Source organism: Pogona vitticeps, chromosome 2 (genome assembly GCF_051106095.1).
Source record: "Pogona vitticeps strain Pit_001003342236 chromosome 2, PviZW2.1, whole genome shotgun sequence".
Classification (NCBI taxonomy): domain Eukaryota; kingdom Metazoa; phylum Chordata; class Lepidosauria; order Squamata; family Agamidae; genus Pogona; species Pogona vitticeps.
In genome coordinates this window covers 140,768,412-140,787,006 of record NC_135784.1, presented here as the reverse complement: position 1 = coordinate 140,787,006, position 18,595 = coordinate 140,768,412, and the positions used below count along the sequence as shown (strand labels likewise).

General features: G+C 44.7%; 2 protein-coding genes across 7 annotated transcripts in view; one reads left to right on the top strand and one right to left on the bottom strand.

Moving 5' to 3' along the window:
• Nucleotides 1-18,595, top strand: part of RBFOX3 (RNA binding fox-1 homolog 3) — a 471,477-nt gene that overhangs the window by 300,502 nt on the left and 152,380 nt on the right. The window lies entirely within an intron of this gene.
• Nucleotides 44-17,002, bottom strand: LOC144586293 (uncharacterized). Its single transcript, XM_078384274.1, has 2 exons — nt 16,628-17,002; nt 44-3,887 (listed from the first exon to the last, which is right to left on the bottom strand). The coding sequence occupies exon 2, from the start codon at nt 3,809-3,811 to the stop codon at nt 269-271; it is 3,543 nt and encodes a 1,180-aa protein (XP_078240400.1). The 5' UTR covers nt 3,812-3,887; nt 16,628-17,002; the 3' UTR covers nt 44-268.

Sequence of the window (18,595 nt, the reverse complement as noted above, 5' to 3'; positions counted from 1 at the left end):
CCTCCCCTCTTTATAAGTTGTTTTGTAGGGGGAAAGCTAAGGTGCTTTTCACCAAAAAACAACCTGGACCCAAAACAAACAAAACAGTCATATAATAACATACAATACCATACTTACTTATACTTACACTCTATTAGGCATTTAAACATTTACCATTAACAATACATCAAGTTACCTTTATTCATACAAACCAACATGTTTAATAAACAGACACATTTGACTTTTTGTCATCAAAATATATACATAGTCCATGTTTCTTTCGCCGTCTTCATTCTTCAGGTCTTCTTGACAAGGCGTCAGCAACACAGTTCACTGACCCTCTGACCACCTTCACTTCAAAGTCATAGTCTTGCAGATTTAAAGCCCACCTCATAAGTTTACTATTGTGGGTTTTCATTGTCTTTAACCATTGCAGTGGTGAATGGTCAGTGCACAGAATAAAATGTCTTCCCCAGATGTAAGGCTTGGCCTTCTGGATCGCGTAGACTATGGCCAGGCACTCCTTCTCCACGGTTGCCAAATGTCTCTCACCTTTCTGGAGTTTCCTACTCAGGTAGGACACTGGATGCTGGTCACCATTTTCATCCTCCTGGCAAAGAACTGCTCCTACCCCGCTGTTAGACGCATCGGTGTAGATGATGAACTCCCGGTCGAAGTCTGGCGCACGCAGCACTGGATAATTGATGAGCGCCTCCTTCAACCTCCGGAACGCCTCCTCACAGTCGCTGGTCCACGGGATGCGGTCATCAGTCTTCTTCCTCGTCAGATCGGTCAGCGGAGCCGCAATCTCGCTAAACCTCGGGATGAACTTTCTGTAGTAGCCCACCAACCCAAGAAATGATTTGACTTTTTTCTTGGTGTTGGGTCTGGGCCAATCACGAACTGCTTCTATCTTGGCCTCGAGGGGTTTTATCACTCCTCCCCCTACTATGTGACCCAAGTATTTTATTTCTGGGCTACCCAGCTGCAGTTTGTTCTCTTTGCAGAGCCTAGGCCAAAGCACTTCCTCCCCTGGGTCAAAGTGCCTCTCCCTGCCTTCCTGGTCATCCCAAGTTTTCTTTCTGACCTTTTGAGCTTGCAGGGTCTCTGCTGCTAGCTCTAGGTTTCTCTTTAAGTCATTCCTTAAAGTGCCTATATATGTCACAACGTCTTGTGGGTCATCCTGGGTGATCTGCTCCCAATTTTGTTTGATCAAATCAAGGGGCCCTTTCACCCTTCTCCCAAATAAAAGTTCAAACGGACTGAACCCGGTACTGGCTTGTGGCACTGATCGATAAGCAAACAAAAGGGATTGCAGCTTCTGGTCCCAATTGTTTGGATTCTCTGCCAAGTAAGCCCTAATCATGCGCATTAGAGTCCCATTGAACTTCTCAGTTAACCCATTACTTTCAGGGTGATAGGCAGTGGTTTCCTTGTGCTTAATTCCACAGATTTGCCATAAGCGTTTCATGAGCTTCGATGTGAACGATGCGCCCAAATCTGTGATTATTTCTGAGGCAAATCCCATCCTGGACATATACCCCACCAAGGCATCTGCCACTGTGTTAGTTTCAATGTTAGTCAAGGGAATGGCTTCAGGGTACCTCGTGGCATGGTCCACAATGGTGAGAATGAACCTGTTCCCCCTCTTTGTGGCCTTGGGCAAAGGTCCCACAATATCCACCCCTATGCATTTGAACGGAGTGTCAATCACAGGCAAAGGGCACAACTTTGCTTTGGTCCTGTCGCGGCTATTCCCCTGCCTTTGACACACATCACATTGTTTACAGAACTCCCTGATCTGCTTCCCTATGTCAGGCCAGTAAAAATTCTGTGTGATTCTCTGCTGTGTTTTGTTCACCCCTAAGTGCGCAGCAAACATGTCAGAGTGCCCCCTTTGTAAGATCATGGGGCGATACTTTTCAGGTACCACTAGCTGACTTCTGATCCCATCTCCCCCTTTTGAGATATTCCTCAGGGTCTCTCTATACAAAATCCCCTTTTTCTCTAGAAATCTCACTGGGGTTTCAGGTGTTAGCTGGGCGTCAGTCACCTGTTCAAAACACTTTTGGAGAGTGGCGTCTGCCTTTTGCTCTTGGCCAAATCGGCTGTCTGTGGTTAAGGTTTCCACCACAGCTTCGGAACTCCCCTCTGCTTCCGTCTCGGGCTCATCAGTACCCCCCTGAACTGTCCCCGTGGTGGCTTGTGAACGTGTAATCACTAGCACCCGTTTCACATGTTCAGCCAGGTCATTTCCCACGAGCACGGCTGCTGGCAGAGTCGATGAAATCGCTAGCCGCCAAACTCCCCTCCAGCCTTGAAAGTTCACAGGTACCTCCGCTACTGGCAGTGAGATCACCTGCCCCTCAATCCCTGCCACCTTCATGCTCTCATTTGGGATTATATATTCCCTAGGAATAATATCTGGATGGCACAGGGTCACCTGGGAACAAGTGTCCCTCAGCCCCCGATACTGATGGTCAAGTATTCCTACGTCCACCCCTGCGGTTTCAAACAACTGAGAATCTGTTCTCACGAGCAAGCAGCGCTTGACCTCCACAAGAGGACCATTTTCCTCAGCCTGATCAGCAGATGTAACTGTTCCAGATTGAGTAGCCATGGCAACAGGCTCCCTCAGTGACAAGGAGCTTTGCTCTTTCTGGACACAGAACACAGCTTTTGGCTTGGTTCCACTCGAATCCTGAGGCACAATTCCTTTTAGCTGCTTTAATTTCTCACACTCTGAGATTAGATGGCCCTTTCCCTGACAGAAATAACATTTTCTGCTATATTTTGAGTCTTTCTCATCTTGTTTTGGTTTTCCCTCCAAAATCTGAGGTCTTGGTTTCATGTCTGAGGGCTTCCCTTCACCATGGGCCCCTCCCCCTTGCTGGCTTTTCCCTGGTCCCTGAGAGTACTTGCTGTAGGTTTCTCTGGGTTTATCTACAGATTTCCACTCAGCACCTAAGGGTTTTCTTATTTGATAAATAAAATCTGCGATCTCTGCTGCTTCGGCCACAGATTTCGGTTTCCTTTCCCTCACCTGGAATTTCAGTTCCCCATGCAGGACTGAATAGAACTGTTCCAGCGCTATCAAGTCTTTGAGCTGCTGAAAGGTCTCTGTCCCCTCCTGAGATAGCCATTTCTCTAGCAGCCTCACCAATTGGGCCCCCACTTGGGTAAAAGTCTGCTCTGGTTTCTTGGTGATTGACCTGAATCTTTGCCTCAGCTGTTCCGCATTTATCCCATGTCTGGCAAACACCAGTTTTTTAAACTCTGCAAAATCTTTCATCAGTTCCTGTGGCATCTCTGCATAGACTTCTGCAAGGCTGCCACTGATTAAAGATCGCATGATGGTCATCTTCTCAGTTTCCCTTACTGAGAAGTCCACAAACGCTCTTTCCACTAGGGAAAAGAACACTTCAGGACAATCTCCCTTGTGGTACACAGGGAATTTCTTCAGGTCAGCTTTAGACAATTGGCCTCCCTCAGAATCCCTATTGTTATTATTGTTCTGGTTCATCATTTCCAATTTTCTTAACTCAAATGCCATTCTTTCCTTTTCCAGAGCAATTTTCTCTCTCTCCCTCGCCATTTCCATTCTCTCTTTCTCTAATTCGAATTGTCTCTGTTTCTCTCTTTCCCTTTCCTCCACTTCAAATTGCCTCATCCTCAGTTCATGCTGTTGGGCTATGAGCATTTTCCTGAGTTCTGGGTTCTGTTCTCCCGTGCTGTCACCCTGCACTGAGCCAAATTCATCCTCAGAACCTTGGTCAACCTGGGGGTTTTTCACTTCACCCATTTCTGCCATTTGGCTTCGAGTCAAGGGCATAATCCCCCCCCCCAGAACAGGCTGCTTTCAAAAGTCAAGCCTCAAAATAAAGCGACCACTTTTTTTTTTCTTTTGCCTCAGAACCAGCTTTCAATAGATTACTGCTGTTCTTCAGCACTAACTTGCAACAGTTGCGAGCCAGAGTCTACCCCCCTCTGCTAGGCCTCGCAGCAGGCAGGCTAAATCACTTCTACTACACAGTTTTGCCTCAGCTTTTTTCCCGCCAAAACAAGTTGCCTCAGAGCTCCCTAATCTAGTCCCCAATCTGAGGTTACACGTTCTTCTACTAGTGCACCTCCCCGTGAGGTACACCTAGAAGATTACCTACGTGCTCTCAGATTGTCCCTGACTAGACCCCCCTTGCTCTGGGCACACTTGCCAAGGCTTTGCTGGACCACTGGACAACTGGACCAGTCGTATCCCACACGCTGGACACCAATCAATGTGACAAACCCAGACCTACTGGGATATGCCACAGTTTCACTAAGCTGCCACCAACCATTCCCTATAAGAAGTCACACAGACCAGGGATGGATTTTTAAACAAACAAAGAACAAGGTTTATTTAAACAACACACAGGGAAAATAAAATGATCAGGTGAATAAGATACAGTAACGTGGCTTAGTCTCAATCATACATACACACAGTTTGGTTCACACAGAACACTTAACTTGAAGCACAGACCCTGAACCTATCAGTTCTGGCTAACCATACAGACACCTGAACCTATCAGGTAGGTACTGACTGACACACAGTAGTACCCTGTCTGACACACAGACTCCCACTCAAGCTTCTTGTCTCAGCTCTTCTCCAGCTTCTCCTCCAGCTCTGCTAAACTTCACCACACACGCTCCACATATATATACAGTACAGCCCCTCCTCCTGATGTCCCGCCTTCCACTCCCCATAGGATGGAACTTTCCCTCCAAACCCATGACAGACAGGTAACATCAGTGCTGTATGTAACAGTCATCAGAGAAGAGAAGACTCCCTAGGAAAGACGCTGATGTTAGGAAAGTGTGAAGGCATGAAGAGAAGGGGACGACAGAGGATAAGATGGTTGGACAGTGTAATCAAAGTTACCAACATTAATTTGACTCAACTCCGGGAGGCAGTGGAAGACAGGAGGGCCTGGCATGCTCTGGTCCATGGGGTCTTGAAGAGTCGGACATGACTGAAACGACTAAACAACAAAGCAAGTCATCACTCATATTTCTTATTGTGTGTCAAGAAATATGATCGGCATATGATGAGGGATATGAGTGGCAGCTCATCAATTAGTGCAAATTTGCTGCGGCACTTCACACCATTCCACTTATGCCAATATTAATAGCCATTAGAGTTCCGGCCAGTATAGTTCAAAACTGAACTCTGGCAATGAATTCAAAATTTCTCTTTGTCTGCATAAGCAACTTGGCTTACTACAAAGTGCTAGAACATAGGTTCCCTGATGTACAGACAATTAACATTCCCAAAGTGGGCTATAATGGGTTTATTTGGTTGTACATGCAAGTGTGTGCACATATTCATGGTTGTTGGTTGATAATCACATTTGTAATCCCATCCTTCCTCAAATTTTATAGGTAAAAGAAAATAGGAACAAAAATTTTAAATAGATAAAAATATGGTGGCACCTTAAAGACTATTTTTTTTTAACTGTGAGCTTTCATGGACAAGTCCACTTCATCAGACATGATGCTTGCACAAACTTAACACGGCTACCTCTTCTACAGCTAGTTCTTTAAATTCAAAAGTGCAGATGCTCATCATGGCAGTACCCAAAGCTGCCCTGCGAAAGGTGAGCCCCACCACCACCAAAGAAAATGTTGCATATCAACAAATGAGGAGCAGGTCTTTTGTAGGATGGAGGCTCTTATTGGCCATTCAAAACAAAGCCACCCTCAAGTACTTTGCATTGCAACAGAGATGGCTGTCAACAGTTCCAGCTGCACCATGAGAATTATAAACTCAGAGGGCAGCCTAAGAAAGTGGGGGTTGCCGGATAATATCATAGTCCTTCCTATTCAGAAAGTCCCCTCCAAGCTCTAGTTCTACTAAACTACTGCCTGTAAGGCAGAACAATTATTATTTGGGATATCTCCTCTTTCCCATTGAGATTGCCTTTTGCAGGAAATAATTATTACAGTGCCTCACTTTGCTCACACACCTGCTCCAAACAATATTTGCATATCTAAGGTGGCTGCATTTTTGTATATTTAATCAATATAGCCCTGCCTGAGAACTTCCTTGCCTCTCCCTAACATATAAAAAGGCAAGAGCAAAAAGACTGACTCTAGGGCAGACATATGGTGGAGGTTAGAATTGTTCTAATTCATTCCTTTACTAGACATCAAAACACGTTAAGGTTGCCACTGACCCATGGATGGTGGGATGGTATGAAGTATAAAGGTAGCCTTGCATGGTAGGCAAAAAGACTAAGGTTGGATACACTGCTCAGTTTGCCCTGATTTCTACCCTATAAGCTTACCAACGTAACTCTCATGAACGCTCTAGCAAGAGCTTATGAGACCTTCCTGCAGCCTTGCAATGAATGCTCTTGGCAGCTGCCAGGCTGGCCATTTGTGATAATGGATAGTCTTCCCAAACCAGAATTGACGCTGCAACCCAGGGATGGGCATTGTGGATCCCTCCAGATGTTGTCAGATTGTACCTTCCTTCTACCCAGCACAGCCAATGGTCAAGGATGATGAGAGCTTTAGACCAGCAACATCTGGAGATCCATATGTTTTGCATCCCAGCTGTAGCCACTCTCCCACACTGGCTTACGCATGCATATAACCTCACTGATATCAACCTAGTGAGAGAAAATATGATCCAGATGACATTTTAATATTTTTCTTCAAAAAATCCTCCAATGTATGAATCTAGGATATTGTGCTTCTGTAAAAAGCCATGAAATTGCATGATATCACTGAACAAAACCATGCCAGCATTGCCAGCAGGAAAAAGAATGCCAAACTTTACATAGCAAAAGGCAGCCTGAATGTTGACCACACCAATGGCAGCAGTCAAGATGGTCTACATGATACCCTCTTTTCTCACTACCATTCACAAAGTGATGCCATGCAAGGGAAAATACTAGATGTTTCACCAGATAACCACTTCTCGCCCAAACACAAAGCAGTTGTCAGGGCTATTTTTCAACAAGTGTGAAAAAGCTTGCAGGAATGTTTACATTTAGAATGTTTGTGTTGTTAAAAAAAGATAGACTTTTTGCCTCTCAAATGGCTTTTTAAAAAATCAATATTACCCCCCGCCCAAGCCTGGGTTTCTTCCAAATTAACAAAACGGGACTCGGACTAATCACTCTCTTTCAAGGTAAGCAAGTGTGTACTTTCAGTGTATTTGATCTGTTTTAAATCTGCGGACAGAAAACACTGGTGTCTGCACAGGGGGGTAAATCAGTTTAACTTTTTAAAAATCTTAACCCAAAAATCCTTTGCCCAAATATTCCCAGATTTGGCACAGAGCAAGAATAGACTGTCTGCTGTATCTGTGTACTGACTTTGGAGCTGATTTGAGATCCAGTTTCAAAATTATACTTCTTTGTTTAGAGAACTCCTATTTTTTAAGTTAGCATATGGGATGCTGAATTGGGCTGTCTCACAATAGGAGGTCTTTCTTTGCTAAGAGAAATGTACCAGACTACCTATATTGTCTTTTCAAGGGTATCTGAATGACTGTAGTCAGAATTTGGATGCTATCTTCAGAGACATCCATGGATTGTATTAGCACTTCTGGCCAAAGCTCAGTCCTGCTGGCTCATGCTGAGGTCATTCGCTGTAATAAGAAGTTGTCCTCTGAGTCACATTTGGAATTTTTTTCCTCTAAAATGAAGTCATATTTCTTTACAAGGAAGCAAGATGTGCTGGCCACCCCACCCCACCCCACCCCACCCCACCCCATTTTACTATATTTTCCAGATTGAACTCCATCCTTTCTTTGGATCTGTAACATCCTTTCCCATTCCTCCCATATGCACACACTTTCTCCTTTTGCTCTGATCCCACAGATGGCCTCTAAACTGGCAGTAGCTCACAGTAAACAGGAAGGCCCATGTGGTCCTCACAGGGGCAGGAGAGACATTTGCTTCTTCTAACCCCATTCCAACACGTTTTTATTTTCTCTGCCTTTAATTGCCAAGTTTGGAGTCAAACCTTATGAGTCTTTTGCTTCTTGCCTTTGCCGTTTCCACTGTTTACTAAAATGATCTCCAGGCATAAACTTTAAATTGTGCAGTTGACATTTTTCATCCTTTGTTGTGCCACTGAAAGGCGGGGGATGGGCCGGCTGATATTCATCCCATTAGGTGGGCGGAAAGAGTTGGTGGAAATGCTACCTTGGCAACTAGTTGTATAAACTGTGTTACGCATAAACTGTGTTATGCATCCTTCAGCACCCTTGAGTCAAAATGAGCAAGACTTTATGATGGATGACAACATTTTTGCTCCAATTGCTCAGAACCAGGAGCAAGTTGCTTCCTCTGCTCACCAATCTCATCTGAGCGGTGTCTGCAGTACTTACTCACCCTCATTTGGCAATATCTGGAAGGAGGTCACTGGAGGCTTCTTGGCATTTACTAACATCTGAGTCTATTTACACATATGTACCTGTTTACCATTGGTGGAAGCACAACTGAAAAAATGCAACAGGTGTGCCACGTGTACTGCTCCCATGTCAGATCTCTAGGGAGACATCAAGCACACTAAGGTCCTTGCAGAGCCTTAACTCTGCTCTCTTTGTCCCTTATTCTGTCTCACACAAAACTCTGGCCTGCTGTTCTTAATACACACATAGACACCATGTCCCCTCTCTGTGGCAAGAGATGGGGAACTGGATGAGTCCCTTTCTTCAGCTCTTACCTTATAGCCTTCCTGGGCCACTTCAGGATGGAGTATTCCCCCATCTTCTATCAAATCCAGTTTTTGCTTCAGGGTAACCCACTGAAGTTTGTTGCAGAAAGCCATAACATTCCTTTGAATGCTTTAATTAACTCACCTCTGTTCCCAAGGGAACAACTATAGCCATTTTTACTGTGAAAGAACAATTGCAAAAGGAGTTCCCCCCCTAGCTGGATACTTCTCGTGTTACCAATTAACTACACAACCCTGCTGGAGCTAAAAGCAACCGTCTCCCAAAATTCACTGGGGATGTGGAGATAGTCTGATGGAGTCAAAGCGAAATTGCAGGACAAAGCCCGATATAAACAGAGTTTGTACAATTGGAGGCATAACAACTTCCACAATAAAAGAGCCTGTCCGGGGTTAGATATCCATGAGATAGCGGGGCATGGGTGTGGGTTTTTATCCTAATTTGTTTGGCCCTTCTGTCTTGAGTATTTTTCACCTCCCTGATAAATTCCACTGTGAAGCTCAATCAATCCAGGCTAGTGGAGTATCACTCCTGATATGGTGAATACCCACATCACCCCATCTTAGGTAAGGTACCAAAAGCTAATTTGGGAAAGCCAGCCAGGGACATTTCCTGTGTTCCTCTCCCAGAAAGGCTATGCCCACAGCACTGTTGATGGCTGAAAAAGAGATGGATGGGAGGAGGGTTATAAGAGAAAGCAGTTGGGTTCAAATGTTCTCCTTTTGCAACAGCCCCCTGTCCCATACACACACATAACAAGGCATGTGAGCATTCACTTTAAGTACTAGACCATCCCAGTAACTAGGTCGTTCTTTCTTTGTCTGTATCAGAAGCGCCACCATAGTAATTTATTATTTATTTATTCAAAATATCGTACCCCACCTTTCTCCTTTAAAAGGCCCCAAGATAGCTTATATCATTAAAAAAACTCGAAATTAAAAGCTAAAAACAGTACAGTAAATTGTTCAAATATTTAAAAAGAATTAATAACTTTATATTAAAATGGATAAAGTATTACTAAAAACTGATTTTGAAGCCACAAAATGCAAACCACCCGATTTTAATCCCTCTCCTGCACAATCAGTCACTAAGGAAAAGCCTGCCTGAGCAGGAAAAAAAAGTCTTAGCCTGCTTGGGGAAGGAGAGCAAAGACGGGGCCAGCCTGACCTCCTGTGGGAAGGAGTTTCAGAGTCTTAGAGCAGCAACAGAGAAGGCCCTCTTCCATGTCTCCACCAAACATACCTGTGAAGGTAGTGAGACTGAGAGAAAGGCCTCCCCTGATGATCTTAACACCCAGGCAGGCTCATAAAGGGAGATAAGGTTGTTGAGATAGCTTGGACTCAAGCCATTTAGGGCTTCATAAGTTAAAACCGGCACTTTGAATTGTGCCCAGAACCAGAGCAGCAGCCAGCGGAGCTACTGCAACAGTAGGATTATGTGATCGCAGTAACCATCCCCAGTTAACAATGTGGTTGCAGCGTTTTGGACCTGCTGAAGTTCCCCACCAATTTCCAAAGGCAGCCCCATGTAGACCGTGTTACAGTAATCCAGCCAGTATATAACTAAAGGCATGTGTCACTGTGGCCAGGTTAGAACTCTCCAGGAATGGAACTAGTGGAATTAGTGCTAGCACACTAGTTGGCATTCTCTGCTATACTTTCAAGAGCCACAAGTATTTTTAAAAAATCAACTTTTTCTATGATTTTAATTAGGGAAGGACAAGATGATGAATGAAGAGTTAGGTGTGCATTTGATGTAAATGCTTTTAGTCTTTCACTATTAGCTGTTCTGCATGTGTGTGCGTGTGTGTGTGTGTGTGTGTGTGTGTGTGTGTGTGTGTGTGTGTGTGAGAGAGAGAGAGAGAGAGAGAGAGAGAGAGAGAGAGAGAGTGTGAGTGTGAATGTCACTGAGTGCAATGCCTGCTGGGTAATTGATTTCATCAATAGGTATTGGTTTCAGCCATCCAGTAATGATTCAACAGGTTTCACGGAGTGCTACATCTATCAATTTTGCATGGGCTGGACTATAACTCACTAGGCTGGCTGATATGTCTGCAAAGTAACATAGGGCCAAGACTTTTCTCTTTGAGGTTGTATGCCCCAACTGGTTCCTTGTTGTGAAGACCTTTTAGAGCGGAAACAATGACCTAGTTGGACATCTGATGTTTCTGAGATGCCTGCCTGTTTCTCAGACGAAAAGCACGTGTTTGAGTCTGAGTACGGTTGGGTTTAACTTGACTTCTGCCATAACAGAATCATTACTACTTTTGGTGGGTGTACATGTACTAGCTGCTGGCTATTTAGGAAAAAATTAATGGGAATCAGTTTGTTTGTTTTTTAGGACCATGAAATTATCTTTAAGCTCAATCCTGTTTTGTCCTTTCAGCCCCCATTCCAAGTCTACAGACCAGTCTTTCCTCTAGCAGGTGGGTGAGTGTGCGGGCGAATGACTGAACAGTCTTACTAGGCAGACAGGGGACAGGACCTTATCAGACAGAAAGGCCATAAGATTAATCCTGCTGTTGGGACCTTGGACCGTTTCCATGGTAATGTCTGTTTTTGGGGTGGCAGAGATATACTGTGGGCAGCGAGAGGTGTAAGAAAGGGCAGCAAGCAAGGGTCTCCCTCTTTGAAGAGTGACCTGGATTTTGAGCATCTGCCTTTGATGTGCTTATAATACCAGCAGACTGGAATGTGTTTGGATTACCCCTCAACGGTGAGCTAGTATGTACTACTGAGGTGAAGATGGGGGTGAGAAGACACACGGCTTTTTGACTGGAAGTTAAGAATACTGACATCTACTGGATAAAGGGAGGTCCTAATGTTGGGCAAGCTCCATTATAAGAACAGCTCCAGTCGTTTCTTTGGGACAACGTTCACCACTACCTCAATGTTGCCTGGAGTGGAGTGTTGTCAAAGTCCCTTCAGGCACTCATGGAGCTGGGAACCGGCTGATTTCCCAAAACATTCAGAGGAGGGAGGGCGGTCCCAATTCTGTAATTCTAAAGGGAAATTCAAAGGGGGATACTTACCCCCAGAGAGCTTATATGCTGGAAAGCATGTAAATATTGTACTGAAAGGGCTTCTGGGAGCATTACTTCTTATGAAAGTTATCCCCATCTTTCCAGGCAGCTCCCTGCTTTCTTTCTTCTGCCAGTATGCTGCTCTTTATTGAAGTGGGCAGGAAGAGCTCCAACTGACTGAGATCATCTTCAGCTTTTAGGGTCACAGAATTACAATGTAATTCTATACATGTTTACTCAAAGGTAACCCCCGTCAAGTTAAATTACGCTTACTCCCAAGACAGCGCATACTTCAGTTCATAGAAGAGATTTTAAAAACTAAAAGGAAAACATAGAACAAGTTGCACAGCAAACTGAAATAAAAGCACACATATCGACTGTGACAACCCCAGACCTACTGGGATATGCCACAGTTTCACTAAGCTGCCACCAACCATTCCCTATAAGAAGTCACACAGACCAGGGATGGATTTTTAACTAACAAAGGAATAAGGTTTATTTAAATAACACACAGGGAAAATAAAATGATCAAGTGAATAAGATACAGTAACGTGGCTTAGTCTCAATCATACATACACCAGTTTGGTTCACACAGAACACCTTTAAATAAAGCACAGACCCTGAACCTATCAGTTCTGGCTAACCATACAGACACCTGAACCTATCAGGTTGGTACTGACTGACACACAGTAGTACCCTGTCTGACACACAGACTCCCACACCAGCTTCTTCTCTCAGCTCTCCTTCAGCTCCTTCTAACTTCTCCACACAAACTCCACATATATATACAGTACAGCCCCTCCTCCTGATGTCCCGCCTTCCACTCCCCATAGGATGGAACTTTCCCTCCAACCCATGACAGACAGGTAACATCAGTGCTGTATGTAACACCTCCCCTCTTTATAAGTTGTTTTTTAGGGGGAAAGCTAAAGTGCTTTTCTCCAAAAAACAACCTGGATCCAAAACATACAAAAACAGTTATACAATAACATACAATACCATACTTACTTATACTTACACTAGGATAACCATATCAATTAGGCATTTAAACATTTACCATTTACAATACATCAAGTTACCTTTATTCATACAAACCATGTTTAATAAACAGATACATTTAACCTTTTGTCACCAAAATATATACATAGTCCATGTTTCTTTCGCCGTCTTCAATCTTCAGGTCTTCTTGACAAGGCGTCAGCAACACAGTTCACTGACCCTCTGACCACCTTCACTTCAAAGTCATAGTCTTGCAGGTTTAAAGCCCACCTCATAAGTTTGCTATTGTGGGTTTTCATTGTCTTTAACCATTGCAGTGGTGAATGGTCAGTGCACAGAATAAAATGTCTTCCCCAGATGTAAGGCTTGGCCTTCTGGATCGCGTAGACTATGGCCAGGCACTCCTTTTCCACGGTTGCCAAATGTCTCTCACCTTTCTGGAGTTTCCTACTCAGGTAGGACACTGGATGCTGGTCACCATTCTCATCCTCCTGGCAAAGAACTGCTCCTACCCCGCTGTTAGACGCATCGGTGTAGATGATGAACTCCCGGTCGAAGTTTGGAGCACGCAGCACTGGATAGTTGATGAGGGCCTCCTTCAACCTCTGGAACGCCTCCTCACAGTCGCTGGTCCACGGGATGCGGTCATCAGTCTTCTTCCTCGTCAGATCGGTCAGCGGAGCCGCAATCTCGCTAAACCTCGGGATGAACTTTCTGTAGTAGCCCACCAACCCAAGAAATGATTTGACTTTTTTCTTGGTGTTGGGTCTAGGCCAATCACGAACTGCTTCTATCTTGGCCTCTAGGGGTTTGATCACTCCTCCCCCTACCATGTGACCCAAATATTTTATTTCTGGGCTACCCAGCTGACACTTGCTCGCCTTTACTGTTAGCCCTGCTGCACTTAACCTCTGCAGCACTAACTCCAGGTGTTTCAGGTGATCTTCCCAGGTATTGCTGAAGATCCCTATGTCGTCAATGTAGGCCACAGTAAAGTCACTGAGCCCTGCTAAGGTCTGGTCCATCAGCCTTTGGAATGTGGCTGGTGCATTTCTGAGACCAAAGCTCAGGACTCTAAACTCATAGAGACCAAAAGGGCTGCAAAAGGCTGTCTTTTCTTGATCCCTGGGATCAATTCTTAATTGCCAATATCCCTTTACTAGGTCCAATGATGAAATGAACCGACAACCCCCTATGGTTTCAATCAGGTTGTCTAGCCTGGGCATTGGGTAGGCATCAGGAGTGGTTACGCGGTTTAATTTCCTGTAATCTACACAAAACCTAATGCTCCCATCAGGCTTGTCCACTAGGACTATCGGAGAGGACCAAGGACTAGAAGAGGGGACGATTATGTTCTCCCTAAGCATCTCGTCCAGCTCCTTCCGCACCTTGTCTCTATAGGGTCCCGTTACTTGGTATGGGGATACTGCCTGCGGGGGTGCATCCCCTGTGTGGATCCGATGCATCACTCCCTTCACTATCCCCGGCTTATTGGAAAACACCTTTTGGTATTTGATGAGCAGCATTTTTAGTTCTTGCTGCTGGTCTTGGGTGAGTGCAGGACTGATCTTTACCTCCTCTGGGTTGTATTTTACTTCCCCTCTACCCTCCCAGAAGGGTAATTCAGCTTCCTCAGCTGCCTTTATTGCAAATAAAACCCTCTGTTCCCCTCTGTAGTAGGGTTTTAGGGCATTCACATGTACCACCCTCCTTGCTTGGTTCTCCTCCTGCTCTATAAGGTAGTTCAGGTCTGACATCTTGGAAATGACCCTGTATGGTCCTGCCCATTTGAGCTGCAGTTTGTTCTCTCTGCAGGGCCTAAGCCAAAGCACTTCCTCCCCTGGGTCAAAGTGCCTCTCCCTGGCTTTGTGGTCATACCATGTTTTCTGTCTGACCTTCTGAGCTTGCAGGTTTTCTGCTGCTAGCTCTAGGTTTCTCTTTAGGTCATTCATCAAGGTGTCTATATATGTCACAACATCTTGTGGGTCATCCTGGGTGATCTGCTCCCAATTTTGTTTGATCAAATCAAGGGGCCCTTTCACCCTTCTCCCAAACAAGAGTTCAAACGGACTGAACCCGGTACTGGCTTGTGGCACTGATCGATAAGCAAACAAAAGGGATTGCAGCTTCTGGTCCCAATTGTTTGGATTCTCTGCCAAGTAAGCCCTAATCATGCGCATTAGAGTCCCATTGAACTTCTCTGTTAACCCATTACTTTCAGGGTGATAGGCAGTGGTTTCCTTGTGTTTAATTCCACAGATTTGCCATAACCGTTTCATGAGCTTCGATGTAAACGATGCGCCCAAATCTGTGATTATCTCTGAGGCAAATCCCATCCTGGACATATACCCCACCAAGGCATCTGCCACTGTGTTAGTTTCAATGTTAGTCAAGGGAATGGCTTCAGGGTACCTCGTGGCATGGTCCACAATGGTGAGAATGAACCGGTTCCCCCTCTTTGTGGCCTTGGGCAAAGGTCCCACAATATCCACCCCTGCGGTCTCAAACAACTGCGAATCTGTTCTCACTAGCAAGCAGCGCTTGACCTCCACAAGAGGACCATTTTCCTCAGCCTGATCAGCAGATGTAACTGTTCCAGATTGAGTAGCCATGGCAACAGGCTCCCTCAGTGACAAGGAGCTTTGCTCTTTCTGGACACAGAACACAGCTTTTGGCTTGGTTCCACTCAAATCATGAGGCACATTTCCTTTTAGCTGCTTTAATTTCTCACACTCTGAGATTAGATGGCCCTTTCCTTGACAGAAATAACATTTTCTGCTGTATTTTGAGTCTTTCTCATCTTGTTTTGGTTTTCCCTCCAAAATCTGAGGTCTTGGTTTCATGTCTGAGGGCTTCCTTTCACCATGGGCCCCTCCCCCTTGCTGGTTTCTCTCTGGTCCCTGAGAGTACTTGCTGTAGGTTTCTTTGGGTTTACCTACAGATTTCCCCTCACCTAAGGGCTTTCTTATCTGGTAAATAAAATCTGCGATCTCGGCCGCGTCTGCCACAGATTTCGGTTTCCTTTCCCTCACATGGAACTCTAGTTCCCCATGCAGGACTGAATAGAACTGTTCCAGCGCTATCAAGTCTTTGAGCTGCTGGAAGGTCTCTGTTCCCTCCTGAGATAGCCATTTCTCTAGCAGCCTCACCAGTTGGGCCCCCACTTGGGTAAAAGTCTGCTCTGGTTTCTTGGTGAGTGACCTGAATCTTTGCCTCAGCTGTTCCGCATTTATCCCATGTCTGGCAAACACCAGTTTTTTAAACTCTGCAAAATCTTTCATCAGTTCCTCTGGCATCTCTGCATAGACTTCTGCCAGGCTGCCACTGATTAAAGATCGCATGATGGTCATCTTCTCAGTTTCCCTTACTGAGAAGTCCACAAACGCTCTTTCCACTAGGGAAAAGAACACCTCAGGGCAATCCCCCTTGTGGTACACAGGGAATTTCTTCAGGTCAGTTTTAGACAATTGGCCCCCCTCAGAATCCCTATTGTTATTATTGTTCTGATTCATCAGTTCCAATTTTCTTAACTCAAACGCCATTTTCTCTCTCTGCAATTCCAATTCAAATTGTCTCTGTTTCTCCCTTTCCCTTTGCTCCATTTCAAATTGCCTTTCCCTTTCCTCCCTTCTTTCTCTCTCTAATCTTTCCTCCATTTCCCTCACCCTCAGTTCATGCTGTTGGACTATGAGCATTTTCCTGAGTTCTGGGTTCTGTTCTCCCGTGCTCTCATCCTGCACTGAGCCAAATTCATCCTCAGAACCTTGGTCTACCTGGGGTTCCCTCGCTTCACCCATTTCTGCCATTTGGCTTCGAGTCAAGGGCATAATCCCCCCCCAGAACAGGCTGCTTTCAAAAGTCAAGCCTCAAAATAAAGCGACCACTTTTTTTTTCTCTTTTACCTCAGAACCAGCCTTCTATAGATTGCTGCTGTTCTTTCAGCACTAACTTGCAACTGTTGCCAGCCAGAGTCTACCCCCCTCTGCTAGGCCTCTCAGCAGACAAGCTAGATCACTACTACTTCACTCAGCTTTGCCTCAGCTTTTTCCCGCCAAAACAGGTTGCCTCAGAGCTCCCTAATCTAGTCCCACCAATCTGAGGTCACACGTTCTTCCACTAGCATACCTCCCCGTGAGGTAAGCCTAGAAGATTACCTACGCGCTCTCAGATTGTCCCTGACTAGACCCCCCTTGCTCTGGGCACACTTGCCAAGGCTTTGCTGTACCACTGGACAACTGGACCAGTCGTATCCCACACGCTGGACACCAATCAATGTGACAGCCCCGGACCTACTGGGATATGCCACAGTTTCACTAAGCTGCCACCAACCATTCCCTATAAGAAGTCACACAGACCAGGGATGGATTTTTAACTAACAAAGGAATAAGGTTTATTTAAATAACACACAGGGAAAATAAAATGATCAAGTGAATAAGATACAGTAACGTGGCTTAGTCTCAATCATACATACACCAGTTTGGTTCACACAGAACACCTTTAAATAAAGCACAGACCCTGAACCTATCAGTTCTGGCTAACCATACAGACACCTGAACCTATCAGGTTGGTACTGACTGACACACAGTAGTACCCTGTCTGACACACAGACTCCCACACCAGCTTCTTCTCTCAGCTCTCCTTCAGCTCCTTCTAACTTCTCCACACAAACTCCACATATATATACAGTACAGCCCCTCCTCCTGATGTCCCGCCTTCCACTCCCCATAGGATGGAACTTTCCCTCCAACCCATGACAGACAGGTAACATCAGTGCTGTATGTAACATCGACTTCACTTAGAATGGTATCTCTGGTATATATAAACATTATACGTAACTGGTGGTATCCACCTTGCCCCTAAGTTACATCTGATTTCCACTGTAAGTTTTTCTTTCCAAATGCATACTTGTAGGATTCCTCAAGCCCCCTGACACAGTGTAGGAACCAAAACACACGGATCTCTCTAGAGCAGTGGTTCCCAAACTTGGGTAACCCATGTATTCTTGGACTCCAGTTCCCAGAATCCTTCACCACTAGCTGTTCTGGCCAGTGTTTCTAGGAGCTGCAGTCCAAGAACCCTTGGGTTATCCAAGGCTGGGAATCACTGCTCTAGAGAAAACATGGTTTCATAGCTGCCATGTTTGCAAAAGGAGCCTATAAACAGAGCCTGCCAAACTAAGCAGGCAAATCTGCAACTTCCAAAGTTATGGGAGCTGTTAGAGGCTTGCCTTTTAAGCCTCCTCCACTCCTAGCAATGATGCAAACAGGCACACCACATGTGCTGCTCCCACATCGGATCTCTAGGGAGACATCAATCACACTAAGGTGAAATGCTGCTGTTTCCAACTGTAAATTTTCCTTTTATTTTCAAATTCAAACCTTCCAAGATCCCACAGTTTCTAGGATCAAGTGCAGGACAGTGTGAGTTTTCCCTGGGCATTCTTTGTTTTTACTCCTAACCTGTTCAACTAGCTTCTTCTCACTTTCCACCAGGCGAAATGTAAATGTTCATTCATCTTCCTTTGCTCTTCCAAATTCCTAAATGACAAAAGCCTATCAAGGTTTTTACAGAAACTAAAATAATATACTAAAGAGGCAGATTTTAATAATAATAATAATAATAATAATAATAATAATAATAATAATAATAATAATAATAATAATAATAATAATAATAATAATAATTTTTGTTTGTTGTTTGTTTATAATTAAAAATTTTACCTCACTTTTCTCCTTTAAAGAGAGATCCAAGGTGACTTACATCATTAAGACAATATTTAAAGGAAACAAAAACTATAAAAATATTTAAAAGGATGAAAGAAATACCGCTCTGAAAAACCATCCATTTAAAAATCTCACTCAGGCAGCCAG

Coding starts and splice junctions, on each gene's coding strand:
- LOC144586293 (XM_078384274.1), bottom strand. CDS start 3,811: ATGCCCTTGACTCGAAGCCAAATGGCAGAAATGGGTGAAGTGAAAAAC.